General features: G+C 38.9%; 3 protein-coding genes, 1 long non-coding RNA gene and 1 pseudogene across 4 annotated transcripts; 1 reads left to right on the top strand and 4 right to left on the bottom strand.

Moving 5' to 3' along the window:
- The first annotated feature begins 633 nt into the window (after positions 1–633).
- On the top strand, positions 634–6,051 carry LOC144651544 (transmembrane protein 145-like). The gene is made up of 7 exons (XM_078511507.1): positions 634–1,818; positions 1,958–2,032; positions 2,780–2,851; positions 4,146–4,275; positions 5,095–5,180; positions 5,579–5,612; positions 5,862–6,051. Exons 1-7 carry the CDS (start codon positions 1,717–1,719, stop codon positions 5,951–5,953), a joined length of 591 nt encoding a protein of 196 aa, XP_078367633.1. The 5' UTR covers positions 634–1,716; the 3' UTR covers positions 5,954–6,051.
- Positions 6,052–6,442: 391 nt separating this feature from the next.
- On the bottom strand, positions 6,443–7,134 carry LOC144651597 (uncharacterized; annotated as a pseudogene).
- A 3,081-nt stretch (positions 7,135–10,215) lies between these two features.
- On the bottom strand, positions 10,216–13,165 carry LOC144651596 (uncharacterized). Its single transcript, XM_078511541.1, has 3 exons — positions 12,842–13,165; positions 12,223–12,340; positions 10,216–11,146 (listed from the first exon to the last, which is right to left on the bottom strand). The coding sequence occupies exons 1-3, from the start codon at positions 13,163–13,165 to the stop codon at positions 10,293–10,295; spliced, it is 1,296 nt and encodes a 431-aa protein (XP_078367667.1). The 3' UTR covers positions 10,216–10,292.
- Positions 13,166–16,076: 2,911 nt separating this feature from the next.
- On the bottom strand, positions 16,077–17,011 carry LOC144651595 (uncharacterized). The gene has a single exon (XM_078511540.1). It carries the CDS (start codon positions 17,009–17,011, stop codon positions 16,337–16,339), a length of 675 nt encoding a protein of 224 aa, XP_078367666.1. The 3' UTR covers positions 16,077–16,336.
- Positions 17,012–17,065: 54 nt separating this feature from the next.
- LOC144651376 (uncharacterized) lies at positions 17,066–18,871 on the bottom strand. Its single transcript, XR_013570310.1, has 3 exons — positions 18,809–18,871; positions 18,234–18,351; positions 17,066–17,187 (listed from the first exon to the last, which is right to left on the bottom strand). It is a non-coding gene; the product is annotated as an uncharacterized LOC144651376 (long non-coding RNA).
- Positions 18,872–25,240: the final 6,369 nt, after the last annotated feature.

Here is a 25,240-nt window from a genome sequence, read left to right as displayed (position 1 = left end):
GTGTAGTACTGTACTTCCTTTTTGCAGTTCAGATTAGGAATTGTTATGTTTTATCGTATTATAAAACACTGAAAATCGCGTTTGATTCGCGCACGCGTAACAGTAAATTACGAATACATTACCTTATTATAGGAAATTAACGCTTCATGAAATTAACGCGAATTTCAAAAATTCGCGTTAATTTAAGTCGCGTTAATTTTTGTTAACGTTAATTTCCGCGCCGTTAATTAAGTGGATCGTTAATTTCCATGACCTTAATTTCCATTATTTTGGTCTCAATTTCTCGATACAGTCCAGCCGTTCTTGACTCCTAGGAAAAGGCATTATTTCATCAGGGTAGAAATCTGCCGGTATAACTGAAACTATGAAGAACGCTGGAGGTGGTCAGATTCTTTCGCTTAACCCCTACGTTTAGGATTCTATGTCTAGTGTTGAGATAAAATTGTTCCTGTTGTCTCAACAAGTTTTTTTCTTTGTGTTCGTCGCGTTAATTTCCTTCATTTTAAAATGTTACCCCCTCTTTCGCGTTAATTTCCTTTCTAGGGAAGTAATTTTTCCTTCAATTCGCGTTAATTTAAGTCGCGTTAATTTCAAATACCTTAATTAACACAAGCGTTAATTTCCTATAATAAGGTATAATTAACAAGAAGCTTCTAGGAAGCTTATTATCGCGCGGTTATAAAGTGTGACCTTAACAGAAGCTCACAGGGGTTAGAACAGGGCCTGGAAGCTTGACCGCATAACTGGTTTTGGGTTTTAAAGGCGCAACAGTGAAACCGTTGGAAAGCCCGTGAGTCAAGCCAGTGATTAAAGTCAGAGGTTTACGTGAGCAAAGTGAGTTAGAACAGTTCGCAATGACATCATTTCATAATTTCACTCTATTTGACCAGCGGGATTCTGTCTACGGACTGTATTCGTCTCCAGTTGCCAGAATATGTAATTCCAATTTTGTTGAATTTCTTGAGTTCTAGTGTATTTTCCCCTGAAAATTGTGAAAATGTGTCGGAATTACAACTACAGAAGTTAACTCCGAGCTCTTGGAATTTTGTGGTGATATTTTTCTCTGAATCTGTTGTGAAAAAAGTACTTTACGGGCACGTATAGCATACGGTAGGGAATACTGCTCCCCCGGCTACCTGTTGGTCAACAACCACTTCTACGTGTATCTCTTGTCATAATTCTTTCTTTTGTTTGACTTCTTACATCGGAATAATCTTAACAACAATTCGATTGCTGATTTTGAATGTTGTCCTAAAAGATTATTATAAAAGCTTTTTTAAAAAGAAGAAACTACAACAATGTATAAAACTCGAACTTAATTAACTCGTGACTCGAGCTTGAGTCGGGCTCAAAGTTGACCCGGTGCTACGATTACACCAACTGATCTCGCATATAAATGTATAGCGATCATCAGGGATTAATTGATTATTAAAGCCGAGTGGATGGATTAAACGAAAGAACGTCTTTTCACGTGAACTTGCGATCTATTCTATTTTTCACTAGCTCGTCAAATCCACTACTCCGGTAAAAAATTTCCGACAACATGCGAGGCGCTTCCAATTACACGAATGAGCGAGGCACAAGTGCCGGTAATTTGCATATTTTGACTTTCTTATTTAGTACCCTCTGCAAATTAAATTCTGCGGCACTCAAGTGTATCATTGAAAATACGACTGTAGTTTGTTTCTGACCGCGATGTCTTGAGCAGGTAACAGAATGGATTTCTCTTGCAACGTTGCTAGCCTCTTGTTTTTAATTGCACAAATAACAACAGCATCCGGTTTTGAGCGTGAGGGACATCTAAAACTGTCTGGCTATGTAAGTCCTTGCCGCTTTCCATTATTTACATTTTAAAATTCTGTTCTTTGTGTCATAGCTCTGTTTTCTGTTTTTCTATTTAAACGTGTGGCATATTTATAAACAAACTAAGCAACATGATATTCGTTCTTTTTTGAAGAACTTTGCATTCCTTGCAAGCTTCTGTGGAAACTCCAGCGGACCGGTTGTTCAGTACAATTTCTCATATCCTCAGGTACAAATACGATAGCTTAAATTTAGAGATACTTTGTTCATTCGCGACTGTTTCTACAAGCATTTGAACTAGTTGTTTTCTGTTGACACTTAATAAACCAGCCTTTTCTTATTTCAGTCGTTCACGCTGTATGTAAGTCGGCAATTGAACTTACAACAGTCAGCAGCTTTCAAAATCGTTAGTACAATCGTTTACCGGTACAACTGAATTATATACACTTGCATTCCATGACTTAACTCTTAAAAACTTTAAACTCATTCTACATGTAAAATAAACATGTACTATCGAATTTTTGCCAGTCTCAACTTCCAGAAAAGACCTCTTTTAAGAAAAAATGGAACTATTGTACCGATAATTGTACTTAATTTCATTATTTGGACCGAGAAAGTTTCCTCAGTGTAAGAAATATGCTCTGGAGTTGCCAGATTTTCTTGTCTCTAATACACACATAATTTATGAAGATTCTAATTGGAACGCATTCTAACAAAACAATAGCAATGTTTACGTTGTAGTTAGTCGTTTTTACTATGCCACTACCGAAAAATAAGAACCAGTTGAAGAAACAACATTTTAGTATAAAGTTGAATTCAGTTTCAGATCTTTCAGTTAAAGGTAGACTTTGAAGCAAGATTGATAAATACTGGGTGATTGGATGTTCATGTGCAGTTATCAACGTGTTTTGAAGGTTTAAACGACCGGAGGTTTTATGGAGTTTTAATTTATATCAGCTTTCTTTTTGTTTTTTAGGAACTTTGTTGTTACAGTCTGTTCAGTTATTTTGAAGATCAATGGTGGAAGATATGGCCACATCCAGAACTGGTTTGTTTCACACTAAAATAACATTCCCTTAGATAAAATTTCTTTTCACATTTTACCGTATGAAATACTGGTTATGGCAGATAACCTTTCACCAAAACAAGATATTTTCTATTGCAGTTGCCGTAAGAGATTAACAAAAGTTTCACGTCTGATTCAACTGGTTCTAGATAACACACGTGTACTCGATTCGCTAATATACTAATTTCCAATTATTAGCCCTGCAATAATATTAAGGGGCTAAGTCACGCAAACTCTTGTCTATCTTGTTTTATTATAAAGTATTCATAACTGACGAAACCTTAGCTTGATACGATTACTAACAAAGGTGATTTATATATTAAGCCAGAAACCCATAAGGGTTTTCATCCCCTTACGAGTTTCTGATAAAATATATTAAGCTCAATGCATTCTGCCTTATTTTGTCAGTTTTACCATCCACCGTTCCCCTGCTTCGGCTCTCAAGCATTTCCATTACTGTGTTTTTAAGGTTTAAAATTCAGAATATTTTAAGACCTCTTTTAGCAAACTATCTTAGTGCAAGGGTACAAAATCACAGGAAACAAGAAGACGTAACAGTATAAAAGTCCTTAAACCTACAAAGCAGTTGGCATTTTCTGTTTGCTGTTTCACCCTGGCGCAAAATAGAGCAGTTTTCAATTGAGTGTCTTAAAACCAAAAACAAAGACAATCCAGTGAGCCAATCAAAACACAAAGCGAATACATGTAGCTAGCACAAAACGCGGGAAAACATGCGCGAGAGAGACGATTGGTTTTGGTTTCAGTTTTGATTGGCTGAGAAAGTGGCGCGAGATTTTTAGACCAATCACTAAGCGTAGTAATGCAAATAAAACCAAAGCAAACGCGAATTACTTTCGACACTCAAATGAAAACCGCTCTATCTACATGAGATAAATCACAAGTTAAAAGGAGAGCTTGTATCAAGTTAAAAAGTGCATCAAGGTATCTTTTTCCCAGACTCTTCTTTCCTAATAATCATGCTAGAAAACTCGAAGGGAACATGAGGATGAGAGTTAATGAGAGTTCAAACTCTCGCTCTCGTTTGGCATGGAACTCTTATGTACTCTCATCAACTTTGAACGTGCTCAAACTTTTCATGAAAGTTTGACGGACTCTCGTCCTCGTTTGGCCCGAGTTGATGAGAGTTGATAAAAACTCTCATGAGAGTCAACTCTCATCAACTCTCATCCTCGTTTGACCCGGGCTTAACAAATGTAAAGTAGGAAAGCCTCGAGTGTATGATGTAATGGTTAAAGGTTTATTCACTGTGTTGTAGGACTGTAATGAGAAGGCGAGTGTTCTGGATCATGATGGAAGCCAAGTCTTAAAACTGACGACAAACAACTCCCGCGCTGGTTGCCGAGGTGTTGCGTCTGAAAATGGCTCAGTAGATATATCATGTCAAGGTAACGTGACGTTTTGCAGTTACAAGTCAATAATTCTCTGCGGGAAACTGCAATGCAGAAGTTAAAATCTTGGAGGACTTAGCAACCTGGCGATGTATGTGTGACGCCAAAGAGCTCAACTTTTACTCTCTTGGAGCTCAGTTTGTGCAAAATAATGCTGGACAAACAAGGACTTCGAAAACAAGCCGATACAAAATAAACAAGGAGTATTCAAACAATTTTAACATTAACTTTTCGTTGGCGCGAAGAGGAAAAAAGTGCCATTTTCGAAAGAACTTTCCCTTTATGGGAACATGAAATTAGCCATGTAGGGAAATAAAGAAAGTTTTTGTTTTCGGTATGAACTATGTGTGGTTTGGTAGGAGACCTTCATAAATGGGTTGCTGCAATTAATGGTCTTGTGATAGGCACCTACGGTAAATGGTTTGTTTTTCAAATCATAATTTAAAATTACATCACGACTGTCAGATCACCACCATCACAACTGAACAGCCTGAAAAGGTAGACTCCTCTAAAACTAACAGCCTAAGCCGCCTATCTTACCGATGATTAAAGCGATTGTCGATTGAGTGTCGTAAAACCAAAACTAAAGTTATCACTCTAGTCAATCATAAAAGACACAGACAATCCAGTGATCCAATCATGACTCGAAGCACAAGAAAACGTGCGCGAACCAGTCACGATTGGTTTTGGTTTTATTTCTGATTAGTTGAAAAAGTCGCGCGGTTTTTTTCAACCGATCTCTAAATTAACGAAGTAAAGCAAAACAAATTACTTTCGATACTCAAGTGTAAACTGTTCTTAATATGTTATCCTCAGGTTTACAGATGTATCAAGTGGAGACTGAAGATCTATCAACGCAGAAGTGCTGGTTTTTAGCAGTCAGTAAATGCAATTCTTCCGTGGTAACTATTGACTATTCTTAAACTTTGTTATAGTTGTTGTGCCGGTTTCTGCATATCTTGGCTTGGTCTAAGAAAAAAGATGAAGTGTACGATGGGTGCAACCACACCCCCAACAGGCCAAAGGCGGACTTTATCGGAGTGACGGTTAAAATGACTCTCAGAATGTAGGAAATGTGGACTTCAACAACGTGGGCTTTCAAAATGTTCTGGGGGGAAATACCCCCAGATCCCCCCTAGACGCTCACGCCTCCGGCGCACGCACCCATGCATGCAAAATCCTGCCTAAGGCCCTAGACGGCTGACAAAACAAGCCACACTATCCACTATATAGCGCCTGATTTATTTACTTGATTGCCTGCGCCCGGATGCGACTGTTGATTTTCTGTTTTCATCCTTAGGGATTACAGCTGGATTATTCTCTCAACATAACTGGTTAGTATGAGCCATTCAGTCTAATTTGCTTATTTTTCTCGATCTCAATTTCGATATATTAAAACGCTCACATGACGCCCGGCCGAGGCATAATGGATTAAAATAAAACGAATCAAATCGAGATTTAGGGATGAACCGCTCCTAAAGCGGGCAGCATCTGCTCCTAAGCCTCAGCGTTATGTTTAAATTTCAATTTGTCGAGACTGGTCTATTGAGCAAGTCTTAAAGTCAGCTTCTCTTATTTTCTAGGAGCATTACCAAATATGGCACCCAAAATACTTGACCGCGGATACCTGTTAGGTCTGCTGTTGACTTGTATGATGATAACGTGGTTTTCCTAGACCTGAAAAGGTCAACAAAGTTGTTTGTGCAAATCATGATGGAATATTGTTGGTATTTCGTCACTGTAGATAAATTAAAATTTTCTTTCTTTTCATAATCCTGGAGTGCTTTTCTGCACTTAATTTCATTCGGTTGTGAGACACTTAAAAGAGTGAATGAACTACAAGATAGAAATTCTAAGGGTGTTGTCAATTGGCGGTCAAGTGGGAGATACAGGAAATGCCTGCCACCACAGTCAGACGGTCGGTCGATCGGTCGGTCGGTCGGTCGGTCGGTCGGTCGGTCCGTCAGTCTGTCAGTTTGTCAGTCTGTCAGTCTGTCAATCTGTCAGTCAGTTAGTCAGTCAGCCATGCCGTCAGTAAGTAAATAAGTAAGCTCTCAAATTTTGATCACTCCCTCTATTATTCCTATTTCTCACAATGCATTTATGAAGTGATGTTTCGATTCTGAAACGTGCCCTTTAAGTTCGTCAAGGCTTCAAGAGCAACCTAACCTAAGAAACGAAAAGTGACATAACCATCTCCTTTGCTACATGCTCCTGTCTCGGCATTCCACGTGTTATCGGGAACAAACGAACCGCCACCGCCTGATTCAGAATCGTCGCCATCAGAGTCAAAGACACAACCACTTCCTCCAGAGTACCCTCCCCCTCCGCCTGCTGTAAAGCTAGAAGAGGCTCCACCTCCACCAAAGCCACTATCACAGCACACCTCATCATCCAGTTTTGATCCTCCTCTTCCACCATCTAGAAATGATTTACCTCCCGTTCCATTAAAGCTGATGTGGTGCAGCATATGCCATCACCACTGAAGCCTCTTCCATACCCTCCATACCGATGCACATTATACCCATCCTCACACCCAAGCCGCCCACTTTTTCCCACGATGCCAAGCATCAATCCTTCAGCTTCGCCAGCTTTTCCTGGTCCGCCATCTCCGCCAATCCCACCATTTGCTCCTCCACCACCTCCAGCTATGCCGAGGGGAAAAATGTAAGTGGAATACACCACAAATGTTCTTCCACCCCCAGCTCCGGGGCTGAAAGGATGCCCAGTACCGCGCTGTCCCACCAACACGATCATTTTGGTCCCTTCATTAAGATAGACTTTACCGTTAACCTTGGCTCCCTTTCCACCATCCAACCTACGCAAGCGTGAATCTCCACCTGAAGCACCACACATGTCGACGTTGTACTAGCCAGTTAAGGGAGCACTCCACTCTTGCAGACCATTTGACACTTTTACATTCTCGAGGGAGGTACTTTTATATCCAACATTGGATGTTGGGCCTCGTTTACCAATTGAGCCTAGTGTAGTGAAGTTAAACTCAAGCTCTACAAAAATAAAAATGGCAGGTCAAATTTGTTGGAGAGACACTTAAAGAAATTATCACGTTTCAATTGGCGCTTCTGCAGAAATGATTGTGTCATCTCGCAAGTCCTGCAAAAGTCTTCCCGGGGGTATTCCATTGTCAAATGCATCGTTCAACCAATCTTCAAAAACACCCAATGGGATGTAAGCTTTCTTCTTGCATATTGATCAAATAAACATCGGATTGATTCCCTTCAGGATGTAACTATATAGTGATTGATGCAGCGATAGATGAGGATCGAATATAAAATTTTCTCAGTGGACGAGTGACTGCCATTACTCCCTTCACAAGCTTAAGTCGTAGGGGTGAATTGATAATTGACGGGGTTCTAAAGATAAGCCTTTTTGAAGCCGTTGTCAAGCCATTTTATAAACCACTTCTTGATGTCATGTCAAATCATATCATATCGTATCATATCATATATCATATATCATATCATATCATATCATATATATCATATCATATCATATCATATCATATCATATCATATCATATCATATCATATCATATCATATCATATCATATCATATCATATCATGTCATGTCATGTCATGTCATGTCATGTTATGTCATGTCATGTTATCGTCATCAAACCTTTAAAGGCCAAGTAGCGTATAGGGCATCAACAAGGTCACTTCATTCCTGGACGCCCCAGTGTTCCCAGGTAAGTTTAAGAGCCAGGAGCTCTGCCTGTGCAGTCCTTCTCCAGATGGATTTAGGGTGGCCCCTTTTCCTTTTACCCTCCGGAGCCCATCTGAGAAAAACTTTGTAGATGTTACTAGGTTGTCTACGGAGCACGTGACCAATCGAATGCCAACTCTTGATGTCATGTGCTTGTAAAGAAATTTGCACGGATAAGGCAAGTGCAAAAAAGAGGAGAAACACTAGCTAACTCGCCTTCCCCTCCCCCTGCAAGGCCCTGTTCTACGTGAAGTCAAATCTTTCTCACTTCTTACCCATTTTAACCCCACAGTTTTCGCCAGTCCACGGCAGTTTGCACGAACATGAAAACATTTCCTTTTTCTCGTTAAACAAACAGGATCCGCCATTGAGGCATCCGGTCCTGAGACACTCCTAAATAGAAACAATTAAACAAACAAATACAAAGCAGCAGCAACCACGAGGAAGTAAAAATCGACTAGAGAGGTGCATGCTACAGCAGAAGTACAGTTAAATTATTGCGGGGGATGGCATATAACTTGAACGGGAAATCGTAAACGTTTATATTCTAGGCGTTTACATAAAATTCTACATACTTTAAGGCCATCTTAATAAAATTTTTGGTTGCCCATCACCCTCTCTTTCGTGAAAATGGGTCGGTCGGTCGGGCAAAAACAAAAACAAACCAAAGAAAGGAAACCTAGATACTTTTTATCAGTATTTAAATTGTATCCCGGCTGGATGAATTTTTGAGAGATAAATTTTGTTATATTGTGAAAAAATAGTTGATGATGTATAATTACCTTCAGATAAAACGAGAAGGTGACATCATGGTGATCGTGAAAGTTGTCGTCGTTGATAGTGGAGATGTCGTGTTTGAACAGTTCACAATTTCCATTTACGCCACTCTCGGGAAACAGCTCAAAGTTCGTGGAAGTACACCATGCGTTTCTCAATGACATGAATGGCTGTATGATATCAAACTGGGAGAGTTAACCCGTTAACGTGGCCTCTAAGTCGCTTATTTTCCTGCGTTACGATGTAGGCCGATCGGGATGAAAAGCTTCTATCAACGGCCAAAACTGGGGCATTTCATTTAAAAGAATTTCAGGAATTACAATAATGGACCAAATCACTGTAGCCTTCATTTCCACAAAAGAACAACGTTTCGATGTGGTTTTGGAATTAGAAGCGGAGTTTCAATATTGCACAAGAAATTGGTTTCGGGCTTTTGTCATAAACATGAATCTTTATAATGGCGAAATGAAAATGACGGAGACAACGTTCGTAAATTAAAAGTTCTAAATGATATTGCCATAAAGCACCATACTTGAGAAATCAGCTGAGAAATTACATGTAAAGATGTCCGTCGTTTTAGTATTGGGGGATAATTTCTAAGTAAACATTTCATGCAAAAGCATCAATAACCCGAACTTCTAAAAGTACACCTCAATTAAAGTAAGGCACTGGCTTAAATAGCATTTAATGCAATATAATCTATAAATGTTTTCTTGAAAGCGAGTCCCGGTCAATAAGCCAGATGGTTTGTTAATGGTTTCATGGAAAAATCCGGATCCGATGTCGTAATGCCAGTAAAAATTAAGTTCATCCATTTTAAAAACATCACTGGTCAGTTTGATTCAGATGGCTGATTAAGAGCTTTGGCATTAAAAGGTGCATGGCATTTACAGCAAAACTGCACTTTATCGCCGAAGTTTTTCCTAGACGCTTTTGGTCCTGACAGTAAAAGCAATGCAAGCTTAAATTAAACAAAAAAAAACAAAAACGTCAATTCATTGGTTGCAGCCGGCTGCAGGTTTTTGGCAACTTGACATTCATTGTGGAGATAAAGCAGGAGTTTCTATGGTCCATTTTTATTAAGAAGAGCCTGAAGAGGTTAGAAGGTAAGAAGACGAGTCAGATCTTTTAAACTTAATTTGTTATCAAATTCAATTTGTAATGACGTTTTTAGCAATAATGAAAGTTTTTAATGTACCGACAAAACTGCACTTTATTTCATCCGATTGTGAGATGTCCGATTTAACAAAGAAGGTAAATAAAAGAGTGTTGTCAAATATCAAGTGGAGTAGAAGATACAGGAAATACCCGCCAACACTTAATTAAGAATGCGTAAAAAGCAGCATTTAACATGAATATAATTAAGTACGTTCAGAAGAAGTTTAACTACAGATTGTCCGCTCAATCTTTGATTACACTTTTTATTTTTCCTCTTTACGACAATACATGCGTATATTGATGTTTCAATTTGAAACGTACCCTTCAAATCGATCAAGGGCTCAAGGGCTCCCTAACCTAAGAAGCGCAGTGTGACATAACCATCTCCTTTGGCGCATGCTCCTGTTAATTTGGTAAACCCCGGCATACCAAAATCATACGAACCGCCACCGCCTGATTTAGAAATGAAGTCGCCAACTGCGTTTTTAAACACGGTGACGCTTCCTCCAGACCACCCTCCCCCTCCTCCCGCTGTAAAGTTAGAAGAAGCTCCACCTCCTCCAAAGCCACCATCACAGCATTCCTCATCATCCAGTTTTGATCCGCCTCTTCCACCGTCTTTAAATGATTTCCCACCTGTTCCACTGCAGCTGACGTTATTGCAGCATTTGCCATCATCTCTGTAGCCACCACCATACCCTCCATACCGTTGCAAATTATCTCCATCCACACACTGTAGCCGCCCACCCTCTGCGCAGCTGCCGAGCCTCAATCCTTCGTCTTCGTCACCTTGTCCTTGTACGTCATCCCCGCCATTCCCCTCAGCTGCTCCTCCACCACCACCAGCAATAATGAGAATGGAAGGTATATAAAAAGTGTAATCAATCACAAATGTTCCTCCACCACCAGCTCCGGGTCTGTAAGGATGCTCATTACCCCGCTGTCCTACTAACACGTTCAGTGGGTGTCCTTCCGTAAGATAGACTTTACCGTTTATCTTGGCTCCCTTTCCACCTCGTAACCCGCGCAAGGGCGAATCTCCACCTGAAGCACCACGCAATTCGATGTTGTACAAGCCAGTTAAGGGAGCACTCCACTCTTGCAGACAATTTGACACTTTTACATTTTCAAGGGAGGTACCTTTATATCCAGCATTTGTTGTTGGACCTTGTTTACCAACTGAGCCTAGGGTAGTGAAGTGAAACTCTGAAGAAAACATTTTTTGGTGAGACACGCAAAACTACAAACGTTAAAACAAGAAATCAAATGTGAATTGGCTCGCTTGTATGAATGGTTATATCATCTCGTAAGTTCTGCAAACTTTAACAGTTACATAAATGTTCTATTTTACCACACTGCTTTATTACCCACAACATAAAGGGACACTGTCAGGGGGACTCTAATGCTTTTCGGTAAAATGTATGAACTGATTGGCAAATAGGTCTTCTCGTACATGAAATGCGCCTTAAACATCAAGATGGAGATATTAAGTAAATTGTTGTTGAAGGAAGAAGGGAGCTGTAATAGTTTTTAGGTGTTTTCCAGTCCACAAGGACAAATCTTAAAAAAATCACCCTGATTTTTTCAAGGAGATCTAAAGTTCCTGATGGCATCACTATAATATCACCTGTTTATCGCTTCAGTACACTTGCATGGTTATTTTTAACAAAATTAAACCACTATTCCTAGTTTCCATACGGTCTTTAGGCTCTTGAGTTTTTAAAGTGAAACTGGTGACAGTGTCCCTTTAACTTCCATGGAAGTAAAACTATACTGAAAATTCTTAATGGACTCCGATGACACCTGTCTTATTTATTTAATTTGCGCCTTTTAGACAAAGGTCGTCCTCAGATGAAACACTGCTAAAAAAATTAGGACTTCTTGTGAAATGTTGACTTAAAACTTTTTCCGTTCACTGACTGAACGACAGCCATTTTCCTTTACACCCCAAACCGAGAGACTAATGTATCTGTCATTATTGCAACTACAGAAATTATTATGTAAACCTCCTTTAGGTGTTTTGATCAGAATTAATATTGATTGATGTGGCGTTTGAGTATGTAAAATGTTCGCAGTTGACGAGTTACTGTTGTTGCTGCCCTCACAAGCCCGTTGGGGCCCACATGTAGGAATCCCAGAGAAATCCTCCCATCAATTTGATGCCGTTTTTAGGCCGTTTAAAGTCAGTTCTTGATGTCACATACACGTAAAAAGATACCGGCCAACTCGTTACCCCTCCCTCCAGCCCCACCCACTCCAGTCAACTCTTGCCTATATCTTACCCAGTTTTACTTCGCATTTCTTTCCAGTCCACGGCAGTTTGCACGTACATAAAAACGTTTCCTTTTTCACGTCAAACAAACACGTTCCGCCATTGAGGCATCCGGTCATGAGACACCCCTAAATAGAAACAAACATACAAAGCATCAACAACAATGAATAGCAACTTAAAGAACAAACTTGTTCAAATTTCGTTCAAAGAGCAGAAAGAGAGAGATACGTACGCGTCTACAGCAGTTTCGCTATCACTAAAATTGTATCCTGAATGAGTCCTTGTTACTTCAAAAGGTGTTTGAAATATTCAGGTTGTTTAGATGTCATCGCTACTTTGGAATTCATTAAAAGGAACGAAAACTAAGACACACACGAAACAAGAGGGCAGGCAATGAATCGGAGAATTTTGTTTTTACTTTTTTAAAAGATTTTCTTTAGAAACGAAACTTTTTATTGGGATGGCTTAAGTTGTTTTAACAGTTGTTTAGTAAATATTAATGTAGGTATTTGTAAGACAAAGAAACTTTTATGACCTAATACCAGGATGCCTCATGATCAATTCCCATTACGGATGAAGAATTGGAGAGAAAACTTTTTTGAAATGTAAAAAGTTGAAAATATGGTTACCTTAAGAAACAACGAGAAGGTAGAACCTTCCCGACCGTAGAGCTTTGTATCATCGTTGATAGTAGTCATCTCGTGTTTGTTCAGTTCACAAGTTGTTTTGTGGAAGTTCGTAGATGTACACCATGCGTTTTTCACGCATGAATGGCTACAGGCCATCAAGCTGGGAGACTTGAACCGTCGGACAACGTGACCCTTAAGTCGCATGTTTTCCTGCGTTTCGATGTAGGCCGAACGAGATGAAGAGGAGTCATCAGAGGCAAAAACTGTGACGCTCAAAAGAATCTCTTGAATTGCAATAAGTAACCAAATCACACTAACTTTCATTTCCAGAAGATCACTATTGCAATGCGGTTTTGAAATTAGAAAAACAAGTGTTTGCCGGAGCGGAGTTTCAATTTTGCACAAGAAATTGGTTTTGTGTTTTCGTTATGAACATGAATCCATGTGATGGAAAAATGAAAGTGACAATGGATAACTTGACTTACGTTTTAAGTGGTATTGCCAAAAAGCAACATACTTAAGAAATAAAAGAGGAAATGCCCGTCGGTGTAATATTCAATTTCAATTATTTCTAAGTAAACATTTTATGTAAAGCATCAACTGAACTTCTGAAAGTAAAAAGCACAAAAAAGGAAGTGTATTTGATAAAGGGCACCTCAAAAACAGTTATTAGCCACTTAGTGTTAATGTTATATTATGTTAACAGTTTTTCCTTTCATTTGTAGTTCGCAATATCAAGCCACAATAGTTTTTAATTAGCGGCTAATGGAAGAAAATTAAAACATAATCTTCGGACCTACTTTTAAGTAAACAATACATGTTTAAGCAGCAATCAAGCTTGAATGAGTTTGGTTAACAAGTTGATTGATTTTCCTGATTATCGGCTGGCTGGGAATTCCCCTTGTCAAATTCCTGCTTAGACACAGACCAGACTGTCTGTCATTGTCGTCTCGCGTTATTTATTTTAATTTCAATAGAGGCACGGTCATGGCGGTACAGTTAAAAAACTTTTCCGTTAGTAGACCTCGCGGCAAGCCTACTTTCATAAGAGACGAACAAAAGCCAGGATAGCAAGTTCATAAAACGGACTGAACGACGATGTTTTTGTGATTATCGGTTGGCTGGGAATTTCCCTTGTCAAATTCCTGCTTAAACTAACAAAAAAAATTAAATAGACCACACGGCTGCCTTATGTAAAGACCTTAAAGGTTAACCCGCATGTCAAGGCAAGTACTGTTTCGTAAAAAATATTGAAATTCAGTTCAATATACAAAAACGCTCAAATAACGACACAAAAATGTAAGCTTTTGCCGAAACCAGTCGATAGTAAGGGACGGACCATTATTTTTCTGGAGAGGGGGGATGGAAATCTCTCTCTGCAAACTTTTTTTTTATCTATGCACCTCTGCAAACAATTTTTTTCTAACAACACCTTCCTGCAAACAATTTTTTTTCGATCTTTTTTAACCACGATCTGAAACAAAAAGGAGGTTCGCTTTTGCTGTCATCAATCATTATTTAATTCAATATTTTATGGTGGCGACCATTAAACACCTCTGAACTCATCTTTTTCGTTTTCTGAGACGTACACGACGAAGATTGGCGGCAGTAAAAAGCGAAACCGTTGCTTGAATTTTAAATTGAAAAAAAAAGTGAAATTGGTTTCGGGTTTTTATCGTAAACATGACTCTTTATAATGGCGAAATGGAAATGGCAAAGACAACGTTCGTAAATTAAAAGTTCTAAATGATATTGCCATAAAGCACTATACTTGAGAAATCAGCTGAGAAATTAAAGATGCCCGTCGTTTTAGTATTGGGGGATAATTTCTAAGTAAACATTTCATGCAAAAGCAACAATTACCCGAACTTCTAAAAGTACACCTCAATTAAAGTAAGGCACTGGCTTAAATAGAGTGATTTCATTTAACCCGTGAAACAATATCTAGCAGTTTGTGCGTAATAGTCGAACGGAAACAAAAGAAAACAATGAAATTTGTGTCTAATAGTATCTAAAAGTGTAATAACTATTTCACGGGTTAACTGAAATCACTCTAGCATTAAATGCAATATAATCTATTGCTGGTTTTCACTGTCACGCAAATAAGTTGTTTGAGTTAAACAAATCACGAATTTTACAGGTTGTAGAAAATAACAAGATAGTCTATGTATCCAAGTCTCAGGTCTGTACGGTATTCCGTACTCGAGTTATCCGTCATAATGTTTAATACAAATTTAGAGAGCACAGTATGGAAACGCCATGTTGGATCCCATGTGGAGGGGCACCGAGATGGCCGCCGGAAATCAATGAAAACATCTGGCATTCACTTCTGCTATAAAGCGCGGTCAGTTCACCTTCGTGAACACGTAAACATTCATATAAACACTTTTTGTAAAGCCTCAATTGTTCAGATCGTTAAAAATAACAGGATGAGGCATTTTTAAGCATACGTGACAGCCGTCAGGCGGCCATTCTGATGTCCTGTGGCGCAAAACTCCGAAATTCAAAATGTTATTTCTCAAAGACGGTGGATGCTATCGTGCTGAAAACCTTCAATAAGATAAATATTAAGGACGTCTAATAGCTAGTGAAGGACTGATAAAAAGCCAGGGGGCTCGCGATTCTGGATTTAGAATTTTGATGACGTCAAGTGAAAACCAAGAATAAATGTTTTCTTGAAAACGAGCCCCGGTCAATAAGCCAGATAGTTTATAAATGGTTTCATGGAGAAATCCGGATCGGATGTCGTAATGCCAGTAAAAATATGGCTTTTTGTCAAAACTTCTCAGTAGTATACCTAAGTTCATCCATTTTGAAAACATCGCTGGTCAGTTTGATTCAGATGGCTGATAAATAGCTTTGGCATTAAAAGGTGCATGGCATTTACAGCAAAACTGCAGTTTATCGCCGAAGTTCCTCCTAGACGCTTTTGGTCCTGACAGTAAAAGCAATGCAAGCTAAAACTTAAATTAAACAACAACCAAAAACGTCAATCCATTGGTTGCAGCCGACTGCAGCTTTTTGTCAATTTAAAATTCATCGTGGAGATAAAGCATGAGTTTCTATGGTCCTTATTGATTAACATGAGGGTAGAAATTATAAAGACGAGACAAATCTTTTTAACTTAATTAGTTGGTAAATTCAATTTGTAATGTCGTTTTTAGCAATAATGAACGTTTTTAATGTACACACAAAACTGCACTTTATTTCATCCGATTGTGAGATGTCCGAGTTTACAAAGAAGGTGAATAAAGGGTGTTGTCAAATATCAGTGGAGTAGAAGATACAGGAAATACCTGCCAACACTAAATTAAGAATGCGTTAAAAGCAGCATTTAACATGAATATAATTAAGTTCAGAAGAAGTTCAACTACAGATTGTCCGCTCAATCTTTGTTTACATTTTTTATTTTTCCTCTTTACGACAATACATGCGTATATTGATGTTTCGATTTTGAAACGTACCCTTCAAATCGATCAAGGGCTCAAGGGCTCCCTAACCTAAGAAGTGCAGTGTGACATAACCATCTCCTTTGGCGCATGCTCCTGACTTGGCAATCCCCGACATACCGTGAAAATACGAACCGCCACCGCCTGATCTAGAAATGAAGTCACCAACTGCGTTTTTAAACACGGCGACGCTTCCTCCAGACCACCCTCCCCCTCCTCCCGCTGTAAAGTTAGAAGAAGCACCACCTCCTCCAAAGCCACCATCACAGCATTCCTCATCATCCAGTTTTGATCCGCCTCTTCCACCGTATTCAAATGATTTTCCACCCGTTCCATTGCAGCTGATGTTATTGCAGCATATACCATCATCCCTGTAGCCACCACCATACCCTCCATACCGTTGCAAATTATTTCCAACCACACACTGTAGCCGCCCACCCTCTGCCCGGCTGCCCAGCCTCAATCCTTCGTCTTCGTCACCTTGTCCTTGTTCTTCGTCTCCGCCATTCCCCTCTGCTGCTCCTCCACCACCACCAGCAATAATGAGAATGGAAGGCATATAAACAGTGTAATCAATCACAAATGTTCCTCCACCACCAGCTCCGGGGCTATAGGGATGCCCATTACCCCGCTGTCCTACTAACACGTTCAGTGGGTCTCCTTCTGTAAGATAGAGTTTACCGTTTATCTTGGCTCCCTTTCCACCTTCCAGCCCGCGCATGTAAGAATCTCCACCTGAAGCACCACACAATTCGATGTTGTATAAGCCAGTTAAGGGAACAATCCACTCTTGCAGACCATTTGACACTTTTACATTTTCAAGGGAGGTACCTTTATATCCAGCATTGGATGTTGGACCTTGTTTACCAACTGAGCCTAATGTAGTGAAGTGAAACTCTGAAAAAATATATCAGATAACATGTACATTTGTTGGTGAGACACACAAAATTACAAAGAACGCTAAAACACGAAATCAAATGTGATTTGGTTCGCTTGTATGAATGGTTATATCATCTCGTAAGTTTTGCAAATTTTAACAGTTACATAAATGTTCTATTTTACCACACTGCTTTATTACCCACAACATAAAGGGACACTGTCAGCGGGATTCTAATGCTTTTCGGTAAAAAGTACTAAAATTGGCGAATAGGTCTCCTCGTACATGAAATGCGCCTTAAACATCATAGTTTTTAGATGTTTTTTCCAGTCCACAAGGACAAATCTTGAAAAAATCACCCTGATTTTTCAAGAAGATCTAAAGTTCCTGATGGCATCACTATAATATCACCTGTTTATCGCTTCAGTACACTTGCATGGTTATTTTTAACAAAATTAAACCACTATTCGTAGTTTCCATACGGTCTTTAGGCTCTTGAGTTTTTAAAGTGAAACTGGTGAAAGTGTCCCTTTAACTTCCATGGAAGTAAAACTATACTGAAAATTCTTAATGGACTCCGATGACACCTGTCTTATTTATTTAATTTGCGCCTTTTAGACAAAGGTCGTCCTCAGATGAAACACTGCTATAAAAATTAGGACTTCTTGTGAAATGTTGACTTAAAACTTTTTCCGTTCACTGACTGAACGACAGCCATTTTCCTTTACACCCCAAACCGAAAGACTAATGTATCTGTCATTATTGCAACTACAGAAATTATTATGTAAACCTCCTTTAGGTGTTTTGATCAGAATTAATATTGATTGATGTGGCGTTTGAGTATGTAAAATGTTCGCAGTTGACGAGTTACTGTTGTTGCTGCCCTCACAAGCCCGTTGGGGCCCACATGTAGGAATCCCAGAGAAATCCTCCCATCAATTTGATGCCGTTTTTAGGCCGTTTAAAGTCAGTTCTTGATGTCACATACACGTAAAAAGATACCGGCCAACTCGTTACCCCTCCCTCCAGCCCCACCCACTCCAGTCAACTCTCGCCTATGTCTTACCCAGTTTTACTTCGCATTTCTTTCCAGTCCACGGCAGTTTGCACGAACATGAAAACGTTTCTTTTTTCTCGTCAAACAAACACGTTCCGCCATTGAGGCATCCGGTCACGAGACACTCCTAAATAGAAACAAACATACAAAGCATCAACAACAATGAATAGCAACTTAAAGAACAAACTTGTTCAAATTTCGTTCAAAGAGCAGAAAGAGAGAGATACGTACGCGTCTACAGCAGTTTCGCTATCACTAAAATTGTATCCTGAATGAGTCCTTGTTACTTCAAAAGGTGTTTGAAATATTCAGGTTGTTTAGATGCCATCGCTACTTTGGAATTCATTAAAAGGAACGAAAACTAAGACACACACGAAACAAGAGATTTTCTTTAGAAACGAAACTTTTTATTGGGATGGCTTAAGTTGTTTTAACAGTTGTTTAGTAAATATTAATGTAGGTATTTGTAAGACAAAGAAACTTTTATGACCTAATACCAGGATGCCTTATGATCAATTCCCATTACGGATGAAGAATTGGAGAGAAAACTTTTTTGAAATGTAAAAAGTTGAAAATATGGTTACCTTAAGAAACAACGAGAAGGTAGAACCTTCCCGACCGTAGAGCTTTGTATCATCGTTGATAGTAGAGATCTCGTGTTTGTTCAGTTCACAAGTTGTTTTGTGGAAGTTCGTAGATGTACACCATGCGTTTTTCACGCATGAATGGCTACAGGCCATCAAGCTGGGAGACTTGAACCGTCGGACAACGTGACCCTTAAGTCGCATGTTTTCCTGCGTTTCGATGTAGGCCGAACGAGATGAAGAGGAGTCATCAGAGGCAAAAACTGTGACGCTTAAAAGAATCTCTTGAATTGCAATAAGTGACCAAATCACACTAACTTTCATTTCCAGAAGATCACTATTGCAATGCGGTTTTGAAATTAGAAAAACAAGTGTTTGCCGGAGCGGAGTTTCAATTTTGCACAAGAAATTGGTTTTGTGTTTTCGTTATGAACATGAGTCCATGTGATGACAAAATGAAAGTCACAATGAATAACTTGCCTTACGTTTTAAGTGGTATTGCCAAAAAGCAACATACTTAAGAAATAAAAGAGGAAATGCCCGTCGGTGTAATATTCAATTTCAATAATTTCTAAGTAAACATTTTATGTAAAGCATCAACTGAACTTTTGAAAGTAAAAAGCACAAAAAAGGAAGTGTATTTGATAAAGGGCACCTCAAAACAGTTATTAGCCACTTAGTGTTAATGTTATGTTATGTTAACAGTTTTTCCTTTCATTTGTAGTTCACAATATCAAGCCACAGTAGTTTGTAATTAGCGGCTAATGGAAGAAATTAAAAAGACGGAAATACCTGCCAACATAATCTTCGGGGCTACTTTTGAGTAAACAATACATGATAAGGCAGCGATCAAGCTTGAATAAGATAGGTTAACAAGTTGATTGATTTTCCCGATTATCGGCTGGCTGGGAATTCCCCTTGTCAATTCCTGCTTAGACACAGACCAGACTGTCTGTCATTGTCGTCTCGCGTTATTTATTTTAATTTCAACAGCGCACGATCCTGCAGGCGGTACAGTTAAAAAAACTTTTCCGTTAGTAGACCACGCGACAAGCCTACTTTAATAAGAGACGAACAAATTAAAAGCCAGGATAGCAAGTACATAAAACGGACTAAACGACGATGTTTCTGTGATTATCGGCTGGCTGGGAATTTCCCTTGTCAAATTCCTGCTTAGACTAACAAAAAAATTAAAATAGACCACGCGGCTCGCGTTTTACACATTTTTCACCCCGTACATGTCCAATACTCTCGAAATGGCACGACTCGCGAAAGACACGTAAAAGGCAAGTACTGTTTCGCAAAACATAATTGAAATTCAGTTCAATATACAAAAACGCTCAAATAACGACACAAAAATGTAAGCTTTTGCCGAAACCAGTCGATAGTAAGCCTGGAAGTCTTTTCAATCGAAACACGCGCAATTGTCTTACGGTAGTTGTTCTTTTCTCGACTTGAAATTGAACCCTTCTTTCTAAGTGTTGAAAGCTTTTTATTGTCAACACTTGCCATCAAACCGCAAGTGTTCACCCTTGACGTATTTATCACCAAAAAGAGAAATTATTCCCTTGGGAGTTTACGAGAACTGAACTGACCGATCGATGGAGTAAGCCGCCAACAACAATTCTCCTATTTGCAAATTAGTCGAAAAAAACTAGAGATCAAATTTTTTTAAGTGACAACTGAAAGCAAGGAACCGCGGACGAAAATGCTGCTGGTGTACGTAGGAGCTGGCCACACAGCTCCAATCAGCCAAAAATATGAAAAAAAAAAAAAAAAACTCAACGGGACAACGACATGATAGAGTCCAAACTGAAAGTTAAAAATGCAAACTCTGGACAGCTGTTTCGACTCTATCATGTCGTTCGGTGAGGGTAAAAGGGGGAATAAGTTTGCGGAATGGCATGTGGCATGACTTGCGGAATGGCATAATTATGCGGAATGTAATTTACGCGGAATGACTCATTGAAATAAACTAGTAGTAATCAGCGATTAGGGGAATGCGTTCGAGTAAGGCTTGAAAGGAGGGGTAGTTTTTGGTGTTGACTGAGATTTCCCCTTTTTTCGACGTTTTTGCTTTTTTACAAGCTAAAAACGTAGAATAGGGGTTATGTGAACAAAATTTGGAACCACATATTTGTAAACTCTCAAGGGACGTTTTTAATTTCTCAAGGGACTGTTTTAATTTCTCAAGGGATTACTTTCCGCTGTGGGTGATCACTTGCGATCTCGTGAAAAAAAAAACGTGACTTGTCACATTTACAAACGTTATATAACAATTTTAAAAGTGACAGGTCAGCTTTCTTATCTCAACGCACGTGTGTCTGGAAGGCGATCTATAAAAAGCGTCACACAAACAATGGATTGCGTAACTAAAACACGAATAAATAATCACTAGCACTTACATCGTTTAAAAATTACAAACGTCAAAAATAAACCATACCAAAAAACTCGCTCTTTTCAAAGATATTATTGAAGTTAAAACAAATGCAAGAGATGGGGGCTTCTTTTAGCTTAGGAGCGGTTAAAAATTCGTCATCAGCCTAGGTCGTTAGGGACGAGATTTCGCGTTGACAGCAATGTTGCATGAATCGGCTTTACAACATGCGATCGTATCTACGCAGTTCGAGTGGAATTTCAGTCAAAGACAGCAAAATTCTTTCGTATTTCATCTTCAAATATAATTCGAAAGCATTCACTGAAACATTAACTGTATATATGGCTTTTGTTTAATCCTGGGTCTTGATATCCGACCCTCGCAGAGCCTAGACAAAACGCAGCTTGAGTGTAACGATTTGTTTACGCCGCAATTATATGCGCAATGTTTTCTCCGACAGTAGTCGGAAATATCCGTATTTTTTTTCGTGCTTTTTCGTGGAGCAATCGTAACGATACGGCCTTGAACACATTGAACAGCGGTCTACCTATAACAATTCAAATATGGCGTCGCAAAAACAAAGCGTGGAACGCATATTTTGCTGTTTCATTTGCTAATTTCGCTGCCGTAATCGACTGCCTCGAAAGGTCCTTGCAATTTTAAAGTATAGAATTGTCAGATCTCGGTGAAATTTGCACTGTTTATTTGTGTAATGTTAAGGAATATGTGTATAAATACCCGGCGCGGACGAGCCATTTTTGACAAAATTATATGGCTGCATTTCCTCCGCGAAGATAGGAAATTGTTAAACTAAACTACAAAGAAACTGTAATGATAAGTTCGAAGAACAATGCACAGGATAAACCTTCGACTCATACTTCATGCAAAAACGTCGATATCTCGAAGAGACTTTGATTCTTGTACAATTTGTTGGTGATGGGGCAAAAGAGGAAGGTGAAATGTTTGTAAGAATAATTTAACAACATTGATGGCGAATAAACTGTGAACAATAACTTTATTAATTCCAAGAATGAATGACAATTGCTTGTCTTTGAATGTGTGTTATGTGTAACACACAAGTATGAAAGTAACGACACAGTTCAAATTTCAAACTTAAACTCAGCTGTGGCACTGTTCCTTTAAGGTTACAGACAACATTATTTTATATTTGAAACAGCAACATATGAATTCCATAGAGAGCACTTTTTACTTGAAACAGCAATCTATTGAAGTATGAATTAATATTGCAGAATTTGCTTTCAACTAAAAATACTTACTGCCTGGATAATTACATTGTCACACCAAGTTCCTGGTGTTGACATTTGCTGAATGTAGTCTTGCCAACTATTGTCAGAAACGCTCTCAACATAAAATTCTGGATGATTATTCAAGTGCCTAATACCAGCAGCACGAATTTGAAAATGCAACTTTGTAGTTCCATACAGTTGGTGTACATGTGAAGCTGACCTAAAAAAAAACAGTCTTCACTCCCACCAACATCATAAGGCATTAAACTTATTAATGAAAGTCTCTCATTAAGAGATACCCAAGGCAAATTACAACTGTCATTTGCAGGAAGCGTACCTCCTTTTAAATTTAAACTTTGGAAAATATGACCAAAAGCGCTATTGTGACTGAAGTCAGACTTTGTTTGAAGCATGTCAATTAATAACTCTTTCTGTTTACCAGTGCAATACTTGTATCTTTTTTTCTCTTTCTGTTTGTTTATGAAAAAAACATATTTACTGTAAAAAATGTTCAGAGTTACACAAAATAAACCATTTCTTGTAATTGCTACAAAAATTTCTAATAAGTGAGGAGCTTGGGAAATTATGTTTCAGTAGTTTTTAAGTCTACTTCTGTATTTCTTTCTTCTAAGCAATTTAGTAACTCTACGAACAGAAATTCGAGATGGTTCACTGTCTCGTTTCCTGTTGCTTTTTGCTTTTTTCACAGCCTAAGATTTCTCAGCATTTGTAGAGATAATAGCAACAGAACAACTCCTATCGCCATTCTTTCCAGCTACAACACGGACATCTCTTTCATATCTCTTTATAAGCTTACTATCATAATTATTGTGGGTATCATTTATCGAAGTCTGGACAGAACTCCGTGCACGACGTGATTTGGTCACGTTATACAAAAGAATGCTTCCGGTGCCGCATTTACTCGACTTAACAATGATTCGGTTGTGTTCGATCGCTTCATCTGACTGAACAATGGTTCGGTTGTATTCGATCGCTTCATCTGCTTTGATGTCTTCTACACCGTGCAAATGTTTAACGCAAATGCGAGCCTCATCACTCGATAACGCCGTGTTCCGATCACAAGTAATGATCAAGTGGCTCAACAGCCGCCGAGCTACATAACTCGGAAAGTTTGTTATTTGATCACAAGCCATGATCAAGTGGCACAATGGCCGCTGAGCTATACAACTCAGAACATTTGCTATTTGACCGGCCACAAGCAACGGTCAGTTTTGGTCGCAGTTCAGCGACCAAAGACGACAGAAGAGGCGATTCTTGTACGAGAACGAAAGTAAACAGTTTTACTAAGTACACAATCTAGCGACCAAACGAAATGTTCTAGCGAATTCGTGAAGCACGCGTGCAGAACAGCGACCAAAGACGACAAAAGGGACGATTCAATGCAAAAACGAGACTAAAATATCGTCGCACCAGTTTCCCGGCCGAGACTTGCCCTGCAAAAATCAATCGGGGCGGCCAATTTGGAGTCCATACACCTGCGCGCGCATTACGGCTCGATTTATTCCGCATAACAGTGCACAGGCCTACCAACTCAAAAGACACAGGACGCAAAACAGAATTAGGCTTGCGCTCTCCTTCGTCGAACGCAATAATAATATTATTTAGCGGATGATTTTCTTTTCCTAAGAGAAAGCCAAGTATTCATAACAAGTAGGCAGTGATAATTAATACTCGCCGGATTCCTTATCGGAAAATCTGCAATACGAGCCGGCTAGATTTGAAATACGATACATGTTTTTACCATGCAGCTGGTGAATATGAAAATATTGCTCTACTCGGTCACCCAGCCAGATGGTTTTTAAATGGTTTTATAGAGAAATCCGGATCCGCTGTTATAATGTCAGAAGAAATTGCTTTTGGTCTACACGACTCATTAGTATATTTTATTTCTTCCACATAAAAAAGATCGATGGACAGTTTCACAGCATGAAAACAAGAATTTACGTATTTTTACCGCTTGCGTAAATATTCGTAAATATATGGCCTTTTCTTTACGGACAAGTTCGCGTTCCGTAAAGATGCGTAAACGGCAGAGAACGCGTTAAGACTGCGTAAAGGATATTACATGTTCGTAAAGAATGAAGATCTAGATGGTTATAATTCAAGCTAATTCACTACTTTCTATGAAAAGAAATACCGAAATAAGTGAAAATCATCCGTTTTAAGTAGAATTAGAGATATTTTGATCAGCTTCACTGTTAACACTTTACGCGTCTTTAACATTCTTTACGATTCTTTACGTTCCGTTCTTTACGGACCTTTAACTTTCTTTACGCACTGAAAATAGTTCTTACGCGCCTTGGATATAATTCACCACTTTCTTATAAGAGAAATGCTAAAAAAAAGTGATAAATCATCGATCAGAGTAGAATTAAAACTATTCTGATCAGTTTCGTTGTTAAAACTTTACGCATCTTTAACACTGTTTACGTTTCTTTACGCACCGTTCAATCTTTACGCGCCTTTTTTTTTTCTTTAAGAACCTTACTATTTCTTTAAGGCTATTCGATTTTCTGTACGCACAGTTAGCTTTTCCAACTTTAAGATTAGACTGTCAAGGTTTCTTCCACTGGCCTAGCCTCCGGACGCGGTGTATCCTAAAAACCGATCCACCTCCCGGAATCTAAATTTTTTCGCTTGTTTGCAAGTGAAAACACATCTTATCTTTTAAATAAAACAATGCTTCGTTCAATTTATAGACACTATTACAAAAATCGATCTAATTGTTAACGTGAAGCTCGAACACATTCTCGGTTTGCGAGCCGCCGAGCGATTTTCAGTCTGTCC

This window comes from Oculina patagonica, chromosome 4, assembly GCF_052425735.1.
Source record: "Oculina patagonica isolate OP01 chromosome 4, crgOcupat, whole genome shotgun sequence".
Taxonomy (NCBI): Eukaryota; Metazoa; Cnidaria; class Anthozoa; order Scleractinia; family Oculinidae; genus Oculina; species Oculina patagonica.
This window is presented reverse-complemented; position numbering and strand designations above follow the sequence as displayed.

What these genes read in the sequence shown, in the direction of transcription:
- LOC144651596 (XM_078511541.1), bottom strand. Translation starts at nt 13,165, where the DNA reads ATGAAAGTTAGTGTGATTTGGTTACTTATTGCAATTCAAGAGATTCTT. An exon ending in CCTTCTCGTTGTTTCTTAAG is followed by an intron (nt 12,341 to 12,841) that starts GTAACCATATTT and finishes GTTTCTATTTAG; the next exon opens with GGGTGTCTCATGACCGGATG. An exon ending in GAAATGCGAAGTAAAACTGG is followed by an intron (nt 11,147 to 12,222) that starts GTAAGATATAGG and finishes TGTTTTCTTCAG; the next exon opens with AGTTTCACTTCACTACCCTA.
- LOC144651544 (XM_078511507.1), top strand. Translation starts at nt 1,717, where the DNA reads ATGGATTTCTCTTGCAACGTTGCTAGCCTCTTGTTTTTAATTGCACAA. An exon ending in GTAAATGCAATTCTTCCGTG is followed by an intron (nt 5,181 to 5,578) that starts GTAACTATTGAC and finishes TTTCATCCTTAG; the next exon opens with GGATTACAGCTGGATTATTC. An exon ending in TTATTCTCTCAACATAACTG is followed by an intron (nt 5,613 to 5,861) that starts GTTAGTATGAGC and finishes CTTATTTTCTAG; the next exon opens with GAGCATTACCAAATATGGCA.
- LOC144651595 (XM_078511540.1), bottom strand. Translation starts at nt 17,011, where the DNA reads ATGCGCGGGCTGGAAGGTGGAAAGGGAGCCAAGATAAACGGTAAACTC.